Below are 22299 nucleotides of genomic sequence, written 5' to 3'. Positions count from 1 at the left end.
CCCGCACAGTTACGTTACCAATCAGCTCTGCGTTGTTGGAAATGATCAGATCCAACAAGGCATCACTTCTTGTTGGGTCCTCCACAAAATGGCCCATAAAATTATCCTGCAATAAATTTAGGAATTTTCTCCCCTTTGTAGTTTTAGCCAGCCCCCAGCCCCAATCTATACCTGGATAGTTAAAATCTCCCATTATTACCACTGTACCTGCCCGGGCGGCCCTCTCTATTTGTTTATACAGCCGACCTTCTATCTCTTCAGTGATATTAGGGGGTCTGTAGATTACACCAAATACTATTTTTTCAGTATTTCCCTCCTTTTGTAATTCTACCCACAGTGATTCCACATCCTCAGAATCATCACACACTATGGCATCGTTCACACTGACTTTCATACCACTTCTAACATACAGACAGACTCCACCACCTTTTCTGTTCATTCTATCCTTGCGAAACAATGTTAACCCCTGCAGATTAACAGCCCAGTCATGTGAGGAGTCCAGCCATGTCTCAGTGACCCCAACTATATCAATATGTTCCTCCAGTATCAAGGCCTCAAGCTCCCCCATTTTATTTGCTAGGCTTCTGGCATTTGTGAACATACACTTTACATTTCCATTAAGTTTTACACATATAGTCTCACTAATGGGATTTTCAGAGTTATTGGGGTTAATGTTATTATTTGAGTTATAAGGGCTAATTGTACTATTTAAGTTATTGGGGCTAATGGGATTTTTTGAGTTATTGGGTCTAACATTATTATTTAAGTTATTGGGGCTAATGGGATTTGTTGCGTTATTGGGTCTAACGTTGTTATTTAAGTTATTGGGGCTAATGGTATTTTTTGAGTTAATGGGGCTTATCGTAGTTATTGAGTTATTGGGGCTAATGGAATTTTTTGAATTATTGGGATTACAATTTTTCGGGCTACATTTATTTTTACGGCTGGTTTGTAACCCATGGTTCTCCTTATCCACTGCTCTTAACCTCCCCCAACAGGACCCCTCTCTAACCTATCCATCCCACTGTCTGCTTTCTTTGCTTTATTATCCTCCCCCCACTCACCTAGTTTAAATACTCAGCCACCCCTTCCAGGATTCTCTCCCCCAGCACAGCGGACCCCCTTCCATTCAGGTGAAAATTATCCATAGAATAGAGTTTGTACCCCAATGAAAAGTCAGCCCAGTGCTCTAAAAACCCAAACCCTTCCCCCTCACACCACGACTTAAGCCATGCATTTAACTCCCTAAGCTCCCGCTGTCTTTCCTGCGATGCGCATGGCACAGGAAATATTCCAGAGAACACAACCTTAGAGGTCCTTCCCTTCAGCTTGGCACCTAGTTCCTTGTAATTATTCTTCAAGGACCTCCACCTACCATGTATTCTGTCGTTGGTTCCCACATGGACCATGACAGCTGGGTCATCCCCAGCCCCCCTAGTAATTTGTCCACCCTTTCCACCACATGCCGAACCCTGGCACCAGGGAGACAGCAAGCCATTCGGTTGAGGTGGTCTTGGTGACAAATTATTCTATCCGTCTTCCTGATTATAGAATCCCCTACCACAACTAACTGTCTTGGCCTACCTGCGTTACCATCCCCCACACTACTAGATGAGCTGTTCCCCCGGCTGTTAGGGAGACCAGTATCCACTAGGGTTGCCATCTCTGATACTGAGGCCCTCGCATCATCGCCCAACTTGGCAATTTTACTTGGGAGATCAGAAGCAGAAGTGACCTTCCTTTTCCTTTCCCCCTTTCCAGTCCCTCTAACTACATTAACCCAGCTCCCTACTTGGGCCTCCTGGCTAGTTTCTCCAACCTCCATTTCTACCCCACTAACTGCTTGCTCTGTAAGATTGTCAATCGCCCTCAATGTTGCATTTTGCTCCTCTAGATCTCTAATACGAGCTTCCAGGTGGGCAACATGCTCACATTTGTCACAGCGGTATTCGCCCTGAAGCTGCTGCTCCAGAGATGTATACATGTGGCACATTGTGCACTGAAGAAAACCTCCAATCCTGCTGTCCATATCCTTGGTGACAAACAGCTGTAATTAACTATTAAGAAAAACTACTTTTATCAAGGGAGTGTAATACTTACAGTTACAGTGGGTCCTGCTTACAACTCCTGCTTTTTAAACTTCTGCGTATAAAACTTCTCAGATGTTAACACTTAATAATACAAACCCAGCTTCAGTTAGACTGTGTTATTCCTGTACTGTGACATCAATGTGTATATTATCCCTGTACTGTGACATCACTGTGTATATTTTCCCTGTACTGTGACATCACTGTGTATTATCCCTGTACTGTGACATCACTGTGTATTATCCCTGTACTGTGACATCACTGTGTATTATCCCTGTACTGTGACATCACTGTGTGTATTATCTCTGTACTGTGACATCACTGTGTATATTTTCCCTGTACTGTGACATCACTGTGTATTATCCCTGTACTGTGACATCCAGGACTGTGGAGTCGGAGTCAGACGATATGCACCGACTCCGACTCCTACTAAATTTAGATTGGAATTAAAAATAGCAAGTTTAAATGTCCCAATTCACAAAGTTATAATTAATGACTTCTCTACTGTAAGAATAAAGATCAATGCATGCAGTGCCTCACGTAACCACAAAACGAACACGTTAAGTGACAGTGAAGAAGCATGCTTTTCATGTGCTTCACTATATGGCACGCAACGCACAATTAGGAGCAGCAATACTTTTACTTTCCATAGTGTTGTGTTCTGCTGTTACAGGGAACCCATGGGTAACCTAGCCTCTCACTGATAAGGGGTTAAAGCGTACCTGTCAGATCCAACAAAAAAAAATATTTTTTTTAAATATACCTTCAGTACCTAATCCTGACCATGTACATCTAATGTTTGTGTCTAGCACATTTATTTATTTTTTTATTACTTTTAATTTAGCTCACTAGTCTGAATTCCTCTCAAAGGGAGGGGGCGTGGCCTCACTGTGCAGGTCTCCGCCCCCCTCCCTCAGTATGCTGTCTGCTCACATCTCCCCTAGCATTAGTAAAACTACAACTCCCAGCTTGTCCTCACTGACAGTAGCGGGACACAAGCTGACAGTGGGAGGATTTTTCCTCCAGCTGTGAGCCCTGCGCTCACAGCTGTCAATCAAGGAAGTGTGTCCATGACATAGGTGATGATGCATGGACACAGCAGGACTAGTGTGCATCCAAGCAGGCAGGGGGGCAGTTGTTTGACTGGCTTTTTCAGTATGAAATACTGAAAATGTTCTAATGAAAACAATTGCAAAACCTATTGGCTTTGCATGCTTTACAATATATCAAAAGTTTTTGTATCTGACAGTGCCCATTTAAGTAAATATGTTTTTTGCAGGACTAGAGACACTTGTATAAGTGAAGGGAATGGAGGGTCAATAGTTCAAGACTGAAGCTGTAAACCATTGGAAAAACTGCTGCCATTCAGCTAAGGCTATAAAAACTTGTAAACTCCAATTGTTAGCTTAAACTTTAAACATGACTATGGGATTCTACTAGGGAAATCAGGTTTTATAATAAATGCCCCTTCCTGGACCCTCCCACTGCCCTATCTTCAGCAGCAGATCAGCACACAAAAAGGAGAAGGCAGCAGCTTCTGCCCAACTACTTCTCTCTGCTAGAAGAGCTTAGAAAAACTTGGTGAAACAGCTTCTTGGATTCAACTGTAAGTGTTTATAAAAACATTTGCATATAAATACAGAGGAGTCGGAAGTACAAACAACTGTGGAGTCGGAACATTTATCTACTGACTCCACAGCCCTGGTGACATTACTGTGTATATTATCCCTGTACTGTGACATCGCTGTGTATTATCCCTGTACTTTGACATCACTCCATATTATTCATGTACTGTGACATCACTGTGTGCGTTATCCCTGTACTGTGACATCGCTGTGTGTATTATCCCTGTACTGTGACAACACTGTGTATATTATCCCTGTACTGTGACATCACTGTGTATTATCTCTGTACTGTGACATCACTGTGTATATTATCCCTCTACTGTGACATCACTGCATAATATCCCTGGACTGTGACATCACTGTGCGTATTATCCCTGTACTGTGACATCATTGGGCATATTATCTCTGTACTGTGACATCACTGCGTATTATTCCTGTACTGTGACATCAATGTGTATTATCCCTGTACTGTGACATCACTGTGTAATATCCATGTACTGTGACATCATTGGGTGTATTATCCCTGTAGTGTGACATCACTGTGTGTATTATCCCTGTACTGTGACATCGCTGTGTGTATTATTGCTGTATTGTGACATCACTGTGTATATTATCTGTGTACTGTGACATTGCTGTGTGTATTATCCCTGTACTGTGACATCCCTGTGTATTATCCCCGTACTGTGACATCCCTGTGTATTATCCCCGTACTGTGACATCACTGTGTATATTATCCCTTTACTGTGACATCACTGCGTATTATTCCTGTACTGTGACATCACTGTGTATTATCTCTGTACTTTGATATCGCTGTGTATATTATCCCTGTACTGTGCCATCGCTGTGTGTATTATCCCTGTACTGTGACATCATTCTGTGTATTATCCCTGTACTGTGACATCACTGTGTGTATATTATCCCTGTACTGTGACATCACTGTGTATATTATCCCTGTACTGTTACATCACTGTGTGTATTATCCCTGTACTATGACATCACTGTGTGTATATTATCCCTGTACTGTGACATCACTGTGTGTATATTATCCCTGTACTGTGACATCACTGTGTGTATTATCCCTGTACTGTGACATTGCTGTGTATTGTCCCTGTACTGTGACATCACTGTGTATATTATCCCTGTACTGTAACATCACTGCGTATTATCCCTGTACTGTGACATCACTGTGTATATTATTCCTGTACTGTAACATCGCTGTGTGTTTTATCACTCTACTGTGACATTACTGCGTATAATCCCTGTACTGTGACATCGCTGTGTGTTATTCCTGTACTGTGACATCACTGCGGATTATCACTGTACTGTGACATCACTGCGGATTATCCCTGTACTGTGACATCGCTGTTATTCCTGTACTGTGACATCACTGTGTGTATTATCCCTGTACTGTGACATCACTGTGTGTATTATCCCTGTACTGTGACATCACTGTGTGTATTATCCCTGTACTGTGACATCACTGCGGATTATCCCTGTACTGTGACATCGCTGTTATTCCTGTACTGTGACATCACTGTGTGTATTATCCCTGTACTGTGACATCACTGTGTGTATTATCCCTGTACTGTGACATCACTGTGTGTATTATCCCTGTACTGTGACATCACTGTGTGTATTATCCCTGTACTGTGACATCACTGGGTGCATTATCCCTGTACTGTGACATCACTGGGTGCATTATCCCTGTACTGTGACATCACTGGGTGTATTATCCCTGTACTGTGACATCACTGGGAGTATTATCCCTGTACTTTGACTTCATTGGGCATTGTTATATTTTACATGTGGGGGCACAGGACAGGTGGCAATATTACTTTATGTAAGCACAGAGTGATTTACATTTTAGAGGTATGGTATTTTATAAGGAATTTCTGGGGTGGTACAGTTTTTATGTGCCACAATATGTTGTGGTATTGTATTCAGAGGGTGCACTGTATGGCAAGGTTATATTCAGAGGTGCAGTGTGTTATAGTATTATATTCACAAAGTACAGTGTGTGGGGGTATTATATTCAGAGGGTACAGTGTGTGGTAGTATTATATTCATTGATTACATGCATTTTTTTTGTTCCGCTGTCCTACAAAGAAGCCTTGGGAACAATACCTAAAGAAATGCAAATGCCAAGGTAGAAAAAAACTTAAACTTAAAATTACTCAAAAACATGGTTTGTTGTATGTTTAATATGTCCCTCTAAAAGGTTAAAAACATCTATACTTCGTGTAGGAAAAATATAAAATATCAAAATTACCTCTACCCAGATTTGATCAAATATGCCACATAAAATATCAATCTCAGCAGTACAGTTTAGTACAGTGGTGTTCAACCTGCGGACCTCCAGATGTTTCAAAACTACAACTCCCAGCAGTGCTGGGAGTTGTAGTTTTGAAACATCTGGAGGTCCACAGGTTGAACACCACTGGTTTAGTAGGTTCCATTGTTTCTGTTCCACTGGTTTAGTAGGTTCCATTGTTTCTGCTATTTTCCTAAAATGAGTTAAAATATTTACTTGTAGTAAATAATATTTTACATTTTGGCATATGTTATGCTGTTTTTTATATACCTAGATGACCATATCTTATGACCATACTAGAGAACCTATGTAGATAGCTTCTCCATTGTTTCATTCTCATACATTTCTACTGTACTCTCTTTGATGTACCCTTTGTATGTTATGTACGATTTGTTATGGTTAATAAACTCGTGTTAATGAGAGAGAAATTATTATTATTTTTTTTTAAATTTAGTATTTTCCAACATAGCAATTTTAGTGCTTAAAATATTCAGTAACATCAATGTAATATGATAGATTGGATAAGGATACCCAGATACAATTTAGATTTTATTCAATAGAGATCATAGATTTAGATAGGTTAGATATATTATATAGCTTATGTAAATTAGATATTATAGATTAGGTAGGTTCGATAGATAATATATTATAGACTAGGTAGATTAGACATATACGATATATTAGGTAGGTTAGACAGATACTATAGATCAGGTAGGCTAGATAGACATAGATTAGGTAGGTTCAATAGATATTAAAGATTAGGGAGGTTCGATAGCCAGGATAGGTAGAAAAATAGATTGATTTAGCAGTCTGAGAAATATGTTTATTGCTTTCTAAACACAACATTTTGCCTGATAATTTCTCTCCTCTCCTTGTGGTGACCCTGGGAGAAGAGCTGGACGAGACTACATTTGGACATGCATACCTCCTCACTGCAGTGATACAATATTAATGGATATTAAGGTAAATGTCACTTTTTCGCACAGAAAATTATATAAAACCTGTATTAAGGCAAAGTACTTAATCTCATCACTAAGTGTAACTGTACACAAAGGAGAAGGAGCAGCACTGCATAAAAAGTGATGCCAGCAGGTGGAGAACCTAGGTCTGGGTCTCACAGCATAGGCTTCTTTCCCACTACAAAATTACTCCGTTTTAAAAATCCGTATGAAGTTCCGTCTGAAAATCAGCTGAAAACGGCAGTTACAAAATCCTATACGGCCGTTAGAAAATCCCATTATAAGTCTATGGAATTTTTCTAATAGCCGTTTTAACCTGTTATAGTTCGTTATTAATAATGGCCGTTATTTTGTGACAGAAGATAGTAACGGGAGAAATAGTGCATGGGGAACGCCCACTTTCTCCTGTCAGGAGCTCACACAATATGAGCAAGCGGAAACAGAGCTTTTAAAAGCTCAAAAAATTATTTTAAGGACAGGAGGGGTGTTAGAAGTAATTAGGGAACATAATCTGAGTTAGTTTAGAAAATATGGTCGTATGACAGGTACTCTTTAAGCCCTTAACGACCACGGACCTAAATGTACATCCTGGTGCGACGGTACGTAGCACACCAGGATGTACATTTACGTCCTGTGTATGACCCCGAGCATCGGAGCGGAGCTCACATCATACACTGCAGGTCCCGGCTGCTATCAGGAGCCAGGGACCCACCGGTAATGGCGGACATCCGCGCACTCACCAGTAACCCCTCAAATGCCGTGATCAATACAGATAATGTCATCTGTGGCAATGCGCATGTTAAAATAGATGTTCGGATCCGCCCGCAGTGCTGCCGCGGGGTCGGATTATCTGTAATGGCGGCCGGAGGTTCCCTCACCTGCCTCTGGCCGTCTTCGGCGGCGTCTTCTGCTCTGCTCTGAGATCGAGCAGACCAGAGCAGAAGATCACCGATAATACTGATCAGTGCTATGCCCTATGCATAGCACTGAACAGTATTAGCAATGAACTGATTGCTGTTGATAGTCCCCTATGAGGACATAAAAAGTGTAGAAAAAAAAAATTTAGAAAAATGTAAAAATAAAAAGTGAAAAAAAAGTGAAAAGAAAAAGTGAAAAATCCCATCCCCCAATAAAAAAAAACGAAAATTGTCCCTTTTTCCCCTTTTAGGCTGCATTCACACTTAATTTTCACATTACAGCACGGAACGTAGGGGAAAATCAGGCACTCCCGTACCCCAGCCGGACCAGCTCTGAACTCAATTTACTTTAATGAGCCGGCCAGAGTCAAACGGTGACTCCGGTTGGCTCATTTTTGACCCGTATCCGGTTTTGTGACCGGACCTAAAACCATAGTATACTACGGTTTTAGGTCCGGTCAGGAAACCGCATACGGGTCAAAAACGAGCCAACCGGAGTCACCGTTTTACTCCGGTCGGCTCATTAAAGTAGTGGAGTTAAGTGCTCACCTGTAATGTAAAAATCTGTAATGTAAAAACGAAGCCTTACCCCCAAAAAGTGTAATTTTTTTTTATAAACAAAATTCCTATAGCCGCGTGCATAAATGTCCGAACTATCAAAATATATTGTTATTGATCCCATACGGTGAACGGCGTAAACGTAAAAAAATAAAAAAAAAGTTAAAAAAATGCAGCTTTTTTGGCACATTTTATTTAAAAAAAAAAATTATTAAAACTTATATGGGTCTGTAGATGGTAATATAAAAGAGTTATGGATTTTAGAAGGCGAGGCAGAAAAATACAAAAAATTTTATTGGCCTCGTCCTTAAGGTCAAAATGGTCTTGGCCCTTAAGGGGGTTTAAGTCTAAAACTGAACCTTACATAAACCTCCATAACTGAGCACCGTGCTTTTGTCCACATAAAATCAGTAACCATCCTACCAACTCTTTCAGGAATACTGTTACAAAAGCAGTATAATATCTAACAAGGTAATATATATCCAGGTTGCTGATCAGCACAGAGGATAACTTCCGTAGGAGATGAGGACTCTTTGAAAAATCCAGGGTACACTGGCGAAACGTCAGCAGAAGGGGCTATAATGTTTTTAAATAACGGCATCCAAGTGACACATTAGCAATATTTGCAAGTGTGTGGGGGTTCCCTCTGGTCAGTGGTGGCAGCACTGTCTAGAGGAACTTCAGGTTCCCACAGTGACATTGTTCACAAAACACATTGGAAGGATCATTCTATTTGTAGTCACATAGTGGATGACTGGTCTTTTAACATTTATTCACTATGGTACCAATAAACACGATTCATATTTATTTTTGATAAATTGGAATAAAAGTAAAGTTTTAATAATTTAGTTAAGTGGTCTCTAGTTTAGGGCAGTCCTTGGGGACTTGTCCCTAAAATTGTAATTTTAAATCTATATAAATGGCCCACCCTGTACAACAGAAGAAATGTATAGCCCCAACAAAAATGGAAAAGATATATCTATAGTAGGGCTGGGCGGTATACTGGTTCATACCGAATACCAAATTTTTTTCCCTGCATGATATGAATTTTTCCCCATACCGCAATACCGGTTGCCCCCCCCCCCCCTTCGAATGACTGAATTATCAGCCACAGATGAGGTGCGGCGGCGCTTTAAATGAATGAGTTTTCGGCCGCCGGTGCTTTATATGAATGACTTGCCGGTCGCGGCACTTTAAATTAATGAAATGCGGGCCGTGGCGCTTTAAATGAATGACTTGCAGGCCACCGGCGCTTTAAATGAATGACTTGCGGGTCGCCGGCGCTTTAAATGAATGACTTGCGGGTCGCCGGCGCTTTAAATGAATGAGATGTGAGCCATGGAAAGCGGTCACCTCCCCCTGCAAGCGCTAAAAGCCTGGCTTTTAGCGCTTGCAGGGTGAGGTGACAGCTTCCGGCTCGCAACTTAAAGGAAAACTGTCAGATATATTCTCCCGCACTATCCTGATGGATAGTGCGGTAGATGCTGATTCCAACAAGCCCTACCTTGCTTTGAGTTTTATTCTATGTGTATATCTTGCTGTAACTGGCACGGGCGGGGCTTCTGCAGCTAACTGGCACTGACGTCAGCGCCGCTTATGAATATTCATCCCCTCTCCCTCCAGTTCTCCCTCTCTTCGCCGCTCCTAACTGGAGGGAGGGGGGATGAATATTCATAAGCGGCGCTGACGTCAGTGCCAGTTAGCTGCAGAAGCCCCGCCTGTGCCAGTTACAGCAAGATAGACACATAGAATAAAACCACAATTGCGGGCGAACGGCAGGGCGGATCCGGGTAAATTAGGGCTCGTTTTAATCAGCCTCTCCCACACTATCCATCAGGATTCACCAAGATAGTGCGGGAGAAAATATCAGACAGTTTTCCTTTAATCGTTTCCAGCGCCGTGGCACGCAAGTCATTCATTTAAAGTGCCTGGAGGAGAGGGGAGGGGGTGTGTTAGAGAAATATAGCAGTGCCTGGGGGTCATATATGATTAGTTCCTCAGGTGGGGGAATACCGTTAAATAGCGTGGAACCGCCCTAACTTGCAAAAATACAGTGATATGCATTTTTGGTCATACCGCCCAGCCCTATTCTATGGTTGAAATAACACAAACAACCTTATTTCATTAATACATGATTCCTTTCTTTTGAAACAGAACTTACATAAACCATGTGGTATCTACATGTTAAATGCTATAATTCACTTACATCACATACCTCACACTTGTATCTGTATATAAGTAGCCACAAGGATATAAAGAAGCTTACAGCTTTCCATATATCTGATTTATACTGAAGGCTTGCCTATAGAAATAAAATACAGTACAAATGGACAGGATACCATAATAAAGTATGAAGTGACAAGCTCAGTGGAGAGCAGTCCTATCAGTGAAGTGATTGTTGGGGGTTTTAAGAGAACAGCTTCTCATCAAAGACATCTATTACCGTGTGTCCACAGCTTTGCCTGTGAGGAGAAAGACAGAAAGATACAATGGAGACAATGCAAACTTCCTGCGGGGTTAGCTTGGTGCATAAGCATTTAGAGCCCCCATCAGTTTTTCTTTATAGCTGGCTTTTTTCTTGACGCCCTTTCATAATAAATGCAGACAATGTTTAAGTTTGTTCACACATTGTAGATTTTATATTTGAATGTAGATTCTATACCAAATGTCTTTTCCAGTTGACAATCTACATCCTCCATGTGTGAATGGGGTTTCATTACACAAGAACAAGTAGAATGCAATTTGTCCCCACAGATTACACACAGAACATCTAAAAGATTATCTTAACATGGCTTACACTCATTAAAAGGGGTTAAACCTCACGTGGAACCATAGCACCTCAAACTGCACATCCGTTGCAGAAATCAGAGTTCGAGCCTTGGGTTCCAGACAGATATTGTAGAAGAATAAGTCATTTTCAAATCAGACACATGTAAACATAATCTTATGACAGATTATCTGTGGTAGACATACACACCCAGCACAGTCAGTCCCTACACCAAGTCCTACGTGGTAATAATCACTTCATATGAGGTCACGTGGTGACTCCATATAGAGCCTCATTATAGAGGTATTCTTCTATACAAGTAATGGATCAAGGTTACAGCCCCAGCATAACATGTTATAGAAGATTCCACATGAGAGCATATGGAAAAGTAATGTGACATCACGGACTTTTGGGCATCATATGATGATTATGTTCAACTCAGATTATTGGTATGACGCTTCAATAACCTATACTTTTCTTATAGTGCCATGTAAAGCATCAGACACTCCATAGTAGAATAGAGATAAAGAGGCCAAAAATAATTTTTATAATTTTATTTGTCTTAAAATATTTTTTTTGAAACTCCAGTATAATATCCAAGTAAATACACAAGTCAACGGATCATAAAAAAAATATCAGAATTCTTTCTCATCCCATGAGCTACAGTATGCTTACAATATAATGACGATTACAGTTTAATGTAGGTTATGTATGTCCTAAGCAAACTGGTGCTCCACGTAACAAGAAGAGCGGTTACAATCAGCTTGTATTCACTATACGCTGCTTCTAAGAAACCAAAGTAGTTTGTTGTAATCTCTGTTAACAGCTACTCTGTAATATCTAGAATTTTTTAATAGGCGGAACTCAGTTAAGAGACTGAAGCAAAGAAGGTGAATATACCCAATTTCATCCTATTCAGACAATGTCACTACAATTTAGGGCTTCAAACCCTATGATCCAAAATCTTTTGAATGGAAAGGAATCTACACCTTTTACATGTTTTCAGGATCTATAATGTCATACTAACTATTCTAATAGATCTTTACATAAGTCACATCTCAAAATCCTTTGCATAAATAAGAGGCCCTTTATTAACTATAATGGTGTGACCCTTAAAGGGGTATTCCGGCTTTATACATCTTATCCCCTATCCCAGTGATTCCCAACCGGGGTTCCATTAACAACTGCCAGGGGTTCTGGCAGTTTTTTTTCCTTTTAAATCTCCCGCCTCGGCCTGCGTGCCTGAGAATCATGGTGGCGCATGGGGGAAGGGAAGCCTGCATGCGCATTGCTTGTACATGCGCACTGTGCACGCAGTGTCCCCCTTCCCTCTGTGGCGCCTGAGGCCGCAGGCGGGGAAGGGGAGAAATGCAGGGGATGGTGCGCCGGCCCCCTGATTATCTTCCCGCTGCCCCCCCCGGACTATCTTCCCAGCCCCTATGCCCCCGCAGAAGGACGGCTCAGTTCAGCTTAATTAAGGTAATGCACCCTCTTCCCTCTGTCACCCCTGTTCACTCCCCTTAGTAACCCGTTACCCCCTTTTCCACTTTCCTGTCATCCACGTCCACCTCATCCGCCCCTGCCACCCATGTACAACCCCCACTATTTACCCTTCTGTCCCTTTGTCACCTCTGTCCACCCGTTACCACCTTGTCACTCCTGTCCATCCCTCTTTTCCCCCCTACGCCCCGTCACTCATGTATACTCTTCTAAAACCATCTGTCACCCATGCACACCCCTCTACAACCCCAACACCCTTGTTACCCATGTACACTCCTCTACACACCTATCACCCATGTACACTCCTCTACACACCTATCACCCATGTACACCTTTCTGCACCCCTCTGTTACCCCTTTACACCTATATGCCCCTGTATTTCTCCTCACTTGTAAAAGGGGAATCTGGAGGCTGATGCTTAAAAAGTGCGGAGCCTAATAGGTTTGTTTTGCAGGTTTAATGGTGAAGAATTGTGGCTGGAAGAAATGGTTAGGACGGTCCGGACCAGATGGAGAAGAGAAGTGAACGACACAGATTTTAGAAGACGTCACTTGTGAGTTGCTGTATAAAGCAGCACTGTAATCTACATACCCACATGTAAATAGATATTGGGCATTGCATTTTTTAGGGGTTCCCCGAGCTTAAAAAGGTTGGGAAACACTGCCCTATCCAAAGGATAGGGGATAGGATGTATTAACCCCTTGTGACATCACGCCACGCCTCCTTCATTCATGTCTATGGGAGGGGGCGTGGTGTGACATCACTAAGGGCTGTGCCGTCACGTCTCCGTCTCGGAGGCAGCGCCCGGCACAGCATGCTGGGAGATGCACATAGATCGCGGTGGTCCCCAGCGACGGGACCCCTTGATAGCCGGAATATCCCTTTAAATCTATGTAAGGGATTTTGAGCTTTGTTTTGGGAAAATGTTTAAAATGCATTATCCCAGGATGAAAATTTAACACCTATCTACAGGATAGCTAATATCTGATCATTGGGGGCCATTCGCTAAACCCCCACTAATCACAAGAGCAGCAACTGACAAAGATTGAGTACAGAAATTGCCTAATCTTCTAAGGTCCCACAGACGAGTGAATGGGGCAGTGGTTCAGCACATAAAAAGGGACCCCTGTTATCAGTATTGGTAAAGGTCCCAGCAGTTGGACACCCACCTTATACTTACCATCTATATTGTGGAGAGGTGATCAGTCTATATCTTGGGATAACCCCTTTAAGGGAACCCGTCAGCTGCATTTGCTGCTAAGAGCTGCCGACACTGTTGGATAGGTGTTGGAGTATAAAAGCCAACTCTACCTTTATAGTAGCTAATGGTGGTGGCAGAACTGATAAAATCTCCCTTTTATTTCTTAGCCAGGTGTCAAGGAGGTGGAGCAGAGCTACTCCAGGAGTTAACTAAACAGCGTAGCTTGCAGAGCTTTGCCTTTTGTGTAGCTCCCACTACAACCGCTTCAGCTGTTTTCAGCCAGAGGGGGTTTGGGAGCCCTCAATCTGCGGGTCCCAGATGAGGGTGTGGGCCACAGATGTGGAGCCGTATCTTGAGGACATTTATGGCATAGCCTGTAAATATGCCATAAATGTCCCAGATAGGTATACCCATTGGTGGTCTGCAATGAGGATATACTAAATACAGTACCTGGAAAATATCAGTGCAATCTGTGCCAGTTTGTTATGTCTTTGCTACCATACTGGCACAAAGCAAACATGGGGATCTTTGGCAGCCATGCCAAAGTTTTCTGAGATTTCTACAATTCCTCCTTTACCAGCTTGAGCATTCTACACATACGAGACAGGTTGATCTGTGAACCTGTCAGCAGAATACGGGTTGTTATTTTCTGGCAGGGCTTCAGCAGGAACCTCTTCATCTGTAATAAACCCTCTTGCTAGAAAAAAAATAATATTCCAAATAATAACAGTATATTGGGGAATGGTTCTTTATAATAATAACTTTACATTCCACTCAAACATTCTAAACAATACCTCCTGTAATTCATGTCTTGAATCTTTTCAGTATTTACACAATTATCTACACCTGAAATGACCCAAAGTCAAAAAGTTTCTTTCACACAAACATTCTATGACAAGGAGTCATATTTTACAAACTGAATTCAGACAAATAAATGCCCATTTGTCAATAAATAAAAGTTGTGAAATTGAAGCGAGCATTTTAAAATCCATGTTACGCATGATAAGGAAACTGGAGATTTAAAAAAACAAACATAAAACAAAAAAAGCAAAAAAAAAAAAAAAAACAAAACCCAAAAGCAACTTCTGGTGATGTCTGGATGTAATATTACAAAAACATCTATGTACAATCATCTAGTTATTAATAAGTTGCTCACCCTGTGATTCTCTGGACTTTCGCCAGATTACACCACCCTAACTAGTTGTATTTGTATAAGATGCAGTAAAGCACACAAGCATGAAATGTGGCGCATTATGTCCTTCTGTGTACCTTGGCAGGGTGTATGGTTGAACCTTGGTGTTTATTATGGTGCTGCAGACCTACAGAGTCTTTGTATATAGGGAAGGCCAATCTAATCATACACATGATAAAAGACTTGGAAAAGGATCAGATATGAGGTCCCAATAAGTCTTTAGGTTAGAGCTACAAGGTGACATCAGTTGTCTACAGCTTCAATGGCAGCACAGTTAACAGGGTTATCCAGGAAAAAACTTTATATATATATCAACTGGCTCCAGAAAGTTAAACAGATTTGTAAATTACTTATATTAAGAAATCTTAATCCTTTCAGTACTTATGACCTTCTGACATAAGATGTCAGATCGCTGCGGTCCCGCTGCTGGGGAGCCCTGGGATCCCCGCTGCGGCACCCCGCTCTCATTACAGCACAGAGCGAGTTCGCTCTGCACGTAATGATGGGCAGTACAGGGGCTGGAGCATTGTTACGTCACGGCTCCACCCCCTCGTGATGTCACAGCCCGCCCCTTTCAATACAAGTCTATGGGAGGGGGCGTGGCGGTCGTCATGCTCCCTCCCATAGACTTGCATTAAGGGGACGGGCAGTGATGTCACGAGGGGCGGAGCCATGACGTCACGCTGCTCCGTCCCCCGTATCGCCCGTCATTACGCACAGAGCGAACTCGCTCTGTGCTGTAATGAGAGCGGGGTGCCGCAGCGGGGATCCCAGCGCTCCCCAGCAGCGGACCGCAGCTATCTGACATCTTATCCCCTATCCTTTGGATAGGGGATAAGATGTCTAGGGGCGGAGTACCCCTTTAAGGTTGTTCCTCTCTGATGACACCTGTCTCGGGAACCGCCCAGTTTAGAAGCAAATCCCCATAGCACGCCTCTTCTAAACTGGGCGGTTCCCGAGACACGTGTCCTCAGAGAGCACAGACGGAAAATAACAACCTTAACTTCAGAAGCTCATATATATATATATATATATATATATATATATATATATATATATATGTATATATAAATAAAGTTTTTCCCTGGATAACCCCTTTAGAGATTATCACTAAGAACGAGGATCGGAGTGTAAGGTTACCTTGTGTTGCAGTCATGCAACCTGCATGACAGCCAAAACACTGATGTTCCCAGCTGCTGCTGTGGCAAATGCCCATGAGTCAGGTTATTCTAGTTAAGTGTCCAGAGCTCTGTATATTGGGAGCTTCCCTAGCCCATCCTCTAAACCAGTGGTATCCAACCTGCGGACCTCCAGATGTAGCAAAACTACCACTTCCAGCATGCCCGGACAGCCAACGGGAGTTGTAGTTTTGCAACATCTGGAGGTCCGCAGGTTGGATACCACTGGTCTAAACTATGATTGTCACATCTGGTGTCCAATTAGGAAGTCAGCAGAGGATTCGGTAAAAATTATTCTTTGTAGAATAGGGTTTACAACTTTTGAATGAGTTTCTGTATCAACTAACTCCTCATGGATTTCAAGTATTCTGCTTGCAGTCATTCAATGGGTTCCTACACAATTTCCATATGTTGCATTTGTGGTAGTCACATAGTTACATAATGATGATCTTGTGCTCCTGTGTGTCATATCTCCAGGATAAGATCTTCTATCCACTAGATGTAAACAGAAGAGGTTTCCACTGAATAACAGCAGGCAGAGGAATTGAAAACCAAAATGCTTCCTAACTAAAGTAGAACACCAAGGTGTTCGTAAATCTCAACCATAAAAATGACATGTATGATCCCCAACTGGTAAACCTAAGCTACGCCTGTCATCTTGTAGTGTGGAGCTCTGTGGTTCCATTTTATATAGCAGCTTTATCAAAAAAGGTTTTGAAAGTTACAAAAACAAAAAAAACAACACTATAACCACTTCCTCAAAAACTATATGTTCTAACGGAACTCTAGATCTATACAATATGCATAAAAATATGATGACGGAATGGCCTCATTGGTTACAGGAGTGCATTTCCCATAAAAACAAAAAAGATCAAAGCTAAAGCATAAACCTTGCCTGTCAAAAAAGGAACCAACTTAAAAACAAACTCTAAAAAAAAAGAAGCTATTATTCTTGCCAATGGAATGGAATAAAACAGGGTGGTTTAGTGAGTTTTACAAATAAATAACATTTGCGTTCCTTTGTCCTGCACCAAAAAAAAGTGTAATAATGTTACAACCACGGACTCTAAGATGCTCTTGTAAACATGACTTATTATGCGAAGCATTTGCATTGCCGTGCGATCTGCACTCATTTACAATTTAGTCATGGAGCATGCACCCTGGAAAATGAAATGAAGCTTCTCGTACAGTCTTCTTTCCTCTTCCTCGATGAATTGCATGAATAGCAAATTCTTCTGCTTCTATAAAATTTCCAAGTCAACATGCCGAACATCAGGATTGCGTTGCTGTAACAAAGGAGAGATGTAATTAATGACACATAAGAAACATTTGCATCCCGGCCACATTACTCTGTCTTTGGCAATAGAAAAATGGTCTCCACTATAGATATAGTCTATGAAAGATAAGAGGTTGGGGGAAGAAATGCCCCCTGCCTGCAGAACCGCAGACATGCTCTGCAACCTCAATCTGTTCCCATCATAAACGAGGCTTAATGGTCAGAATTAACCATGGAAAGTCCTCTTCTCCCTGCCTTCAGCTACGTCTAGAAGGAAGGTTTGGAGAAACAGACAGCTAGGCAGATGCACACTCCGAGGTTAAAGATATAGAGCACCTCTGTCAGTAGGGGCTCCAGGTTTCCTTCAAATAGATCCATATGTATTCAAATGCATTGTCGCCCTAAGAATAATACATTTCTTGACAGTTTCATTCCTGTCTAGGTATGTTTTTCAAACAGGACCAACAGAAGTAAAAAGAGAGAAGATGGTAGACAGACAACACGTAATATGACTCTAAAGTGCTAAAAGGGGTATTCTGGCTTAAGATTTATGATTGCAGGGGTCCTGCCGCTGGGGACCTCCGCGATCTCTGTGCATTCTGTGCCGGGCGCTGCCTCCGAGACAGTGACGTGATGTCACAGCCACGCCCCCTAGTGATGTCACACCACACCCCCTCCATTCATGTCTACTCCCCCTCCCATAGACATGAATGTAAGGAGCGTGGCATGATGTCACGTCCCTGTCTCGGAGGCAGCGCCCGGTACAGAATGCCGGGGACTGCACAGAGATCGCGGGGGTCCCCAGCAGCGGGACCCGTGCGATCATACATCTTATCCCCTATCCTTTGGATTGGGGATAAGACGTATAAAGCCAGAATACCCCTTTAAATGTTAAGATGGGATAAGATAATATCCACTGTCAATTCAAGAAATTAATCTTTGTTACTGCGGAATCTCCGAGCGGAGAAATCCCAACGCAGAGTCCAATTCCAGCAGATTCCCATTTTCATAAATATTTGTATTCCTCATGAAGCAACACAGGAATGTTTTGATCATTGTTGGGGACTAGAGATGAGCGAACTTACAGTAAATTCGATTCGTTACAAACTTCTCGGCTCGGCAGTTGATGACTTATCCTGCATAAATTAGTTCAGCCTTCAGGTGCTCCGGTGGGCTGGAAAAGGTGGATACAGTCCTAGGAAAGAGTCTCCTAGGACTGTATCCACCTTTTCCAGCCCACGGGAGCACCTGAAAGCTGAACTAATTTATGCAGGATAAGTCAGCAACTGCCAAGCCGAGAAGTTCGTGACTAATCGAATTTACTGTAAGTTCGCTCATCTCTACTGGGGACCCTTCAACAATAACGAATAGTCGCAGTGGACTCGTGAATTTGAGTTCAGCAGGGAGAGGTAGGTGGTACTTGTTCAGGAGATCACGGTTAAACCCCCTGCGATCAGACACTTATCCCCTATCCTGTGCATATGTTTTGGATAACCCTTTAAAATATTCTTGAAAGACTGAATACTCTAATGCAATCTACAGGTTCATAGATCACACTGTCAATACAACTAGTAGAGAGGTACCCTGTACTTCTATGGTAATACAACTACTGTGTTCTCCCTATCAACATCTGGCACAATAAATGGAAATGTTTTCAGATCACATTTCTCTGCAGATTATTGTTATTGCTTAATAATGCTGAAGGGGGTTTTCTATTTAAAACTGCAACTGTATCGCTTTTCTGCCCTATTCACTTTAAAGGGGTACTCCACTGCTAGACATCTTATCCCCTATCCAAAGCATAGGGAATAAGATGTCTGATCGCAGGGATCCCTCTGCTGAGACCCCCCCCCCCACGATCTCAAACACCAGGCTCCTGCAGCAGTGATCGTGACGTCATGACCACACGGTTTGTGACGTAATGCCATGCCCCTCCATTCATGTCTATGGGAGGGGGCGTGTCGTCAGACACGCCCCCTCCCATAGACATGAATGGATGGGGCTTGGCTTTATATCACAAGGGTCATGACGTCACGTTCACAGCCTCCGGCTCTGAGCATTCTGAACAAAATGTTCAGAACGCTGGAGCACCAGAGTACCCCTTTTAATGCATATAAGCTGCAGTATTGGACACAACTCATAAACCGATAATCTTATGGTTCAGAATAGAGATGAGCGAACTTACAGTAAATTTGATTCGTCACAAACTTCTCGGCTCGGCGGTTGCTGACTTTTCCTGCATAAATTAGTTCAGCTTTCCGGTGCTCCGGTGGGCTGGAAAAGGTGGATACAGTCCTAGGAAAGAGTCTCCTAGGACTGTATCCACCTTTTCCAGACCACGGGAGCACCTGAAAGCTGAACTAATTTATGCAGGAAAAGACATCAACTGCCGAGCCGAGAAGTTCGTGACGAATCGAATTTACTGTAAGTTCGCTCATCTCTAGTTCAGAATAATCACCTTGGAGAGTATCTGCCAAACTGTGGAAGAACAAGGGTTAATCAGTAGTGGTTGGCACTATACTCTTGCAAACCCCGAGGCTTATAGATTCCGGTTAAACAATGACACAGCCGGCGCGGACACAGGGTTTACTCCAGGTACTACACTTTTTCTGCAGTCCAAGCTTCCATTAACATTGTTGTGTGTGTATGAATACAGAACATTACAGTGCTATAAAAAAATATTGGCAATAAAAAAAAAAAATGCAATTACTGAAATCCAGAGTTTGCAAGTTTCTGTATTCTGTACACTTTAGACTCTCAAGATAAAAATCTATCAGCGAAGCTCTTATGAAAGCTACATTTAACACGGAAAATCATCAGTCTGCTCAGAAAGACTATTTCACCTTCATACATAGAGCAATTATTAGTGAAGCTGTAGCTGGGATACATCTGCTATGAATTTAGAGAAGGCAACAAGAGCCGGCCAGGCTGCTTATGCCAGAGAGTGTAAATCAAGTTCATGTTCTACCCCAGGTTTAAGGACAAAATGATATAATGTTTAGTCACCGACATGAAACTTGTCCTAGCTGCCCCTTTCCAGGTTGTCCTTTGTGAAAATATAGTAGGTAAAAAGAAAAAAGGGCGGCGCTCGAATCCCAAAAACCAATGAAAGTGTAAGAGGTATGTACTCACCCGGTGTATGTGGGAGGTCACAGGACAGTGCTCCCCCACTAACACCTAGAGTCCTCTTCACGCTTATAAACTGAACCAATCTCCGTCATATGGACACCCCTTAGGGAGGGCGCAGGGTGAGCCGGAATCACAGAACCGTGGTCCGTATATATAGGAAAAAGACAAGTAGAAAAACCAGCGCTCGTGGACGGTTCGGAAGATAATAACAGTCAAACCATATTATGGTATATTATCATTAAGGTAGACTTACTTCACTAGGGGAGATGTGTAGGTGGAATTGCCTTTCACATCATCCCCTTCCAGGAGAGTTTTACAGAATGGCCGGGCAGCCCGTGGGTATGTAGAATTGGGTTTATTGCGACGCGTTTCGGAGCGCTTACAGAATCGCCTCCTTCCTCAGGCATACAAGACAAAGTGATAATACAGTCCTTTTATATACATACCATGTCCGGGGGAGAAGCGTGGTAGTGAAGTAATTCTACCTCAATGATAATATACCATAATATGGTTTGACTGTTATCTTCCAAACCGTCCCCGAGGTTGTCCTTTGTGTATTTTAATAAGAGAATGTTACCATAAGAGAATAGATCTACCAGTCAAAAAGGAGCGCGCCTTAGGCTAGATGACCAACATGCAGATAAGTATAAAGGGAAATACCTATATCTGTCCAGATTTATATTAAGCCAACATTTTATTCAGCTTTTTATTATTTTTATTATTTTTTAATTGTTTATTAAGAGCAGTTCTACATGGTTCTCTAGAATACACATTATAGGAAAGGTTAACAGATATTTAGATATATTAATTATATTCATTGATATTCTATTTTGTGAATGCATTTTTGTATCTTACATAGAGTTTAGCTTTAGGTGGAAGATTTAGGCTACAACTGGGCGGTATGACCAAATATGTGTATCACGGTATTTTTGTAACTTATGGCGGTTCCATGGTATGTAACGGTATTTCTTTCACCCCCCCAAATCATGTGACCCGCCAGTGCTGTTCTGCTCCCCCCCAAATCATGTGACCCGCCAGCACTGTTCTGCTCCCCCCCCCCCCCAAATCATGTTACCCGCCAGCGCTGTTCTGCTCCCCCCCAAATTAATTATCAGCCCAGCGGGGTACTACTCACATATGTCACCCACAAGCACTGCCCTCCTCCTCTTTGTTGCGGCCGCTGGCGCTGGAACTCTATACTGTACGCCAGTGGTCTCCAACCTGCGGACCTCCACATGTTGCCAACGGCTGTCCGGGCAAGCTGGGAGTTGTAGTTCTGCAACAGCTGGAGGTCCGCAGGTTGGAGACCACTGCCGTACTCTGTATCTCTATGCCCAGGCTGCAAAAGATAAAGAAAATAAACTTTAACTTACCTACGTCGGCCTTACGCTGGGGACGGGAACGTCTGAGAGCTGTCAGCCTATCACCGGCCTCAGTGATGTCCCACCCCTGCCAGTGATAGACTGAGCCCACAGTCATGTAAGGAGCTCTGGCCGGCTTCTTACATGACAGTGCGCTCAGCCTATCACTGGCCGGGGCAGGATTGGCCGGGGCAGGGAGCAGAACAACGCTGGTGGGTAGCATCACTTTGGGGGGGGG

The 22299-nt window shown here is 42.5% G+C and overlaps 1 protein-coding gene across 1 annotated transcript in view; it reads right to left on the bottom strand.

Moving 5' to 3' along the window:
- Window positions 1–16181: 16181 nt before the first annotated feature.
- Window positions 16182–22299, bottom strand: part of SLC30A9 (solute carrier family 30 member 9) — a 100834-nt gene continuing 94716 nt past the window's right edge. The window contains exon 18 of the mRNA XM_056557158.1: window positions 16182–17581. Within this exon, the coding sequence (XP_056413133.1) occupies window positions 17537–17581 (45 nt within the window). The 3' untranslated portion in view covers window positions 16182–17536. The remainder of the gene's footprint in view (window positions 17582–22299) is intronic.

Source organism: Hyla sarda, chromosome 1 (genome assembly GCF_029499605.1).
Source record: "Hyla sarda isolate aHylSar1 chromosome 1, aHylSar1.hap1, whole genome shotgun sequence".
NCBI classification, from domain to species: Eukaryota; Metazoa; Chordata; class Amphibia; order Anura; family Hylidae; genus Hyla; species Hyla sarda.
Note: the sequence above shows the minus strand (reverse complement) of the source record. Positions and strands in the feature narration are given on the sequence as shown.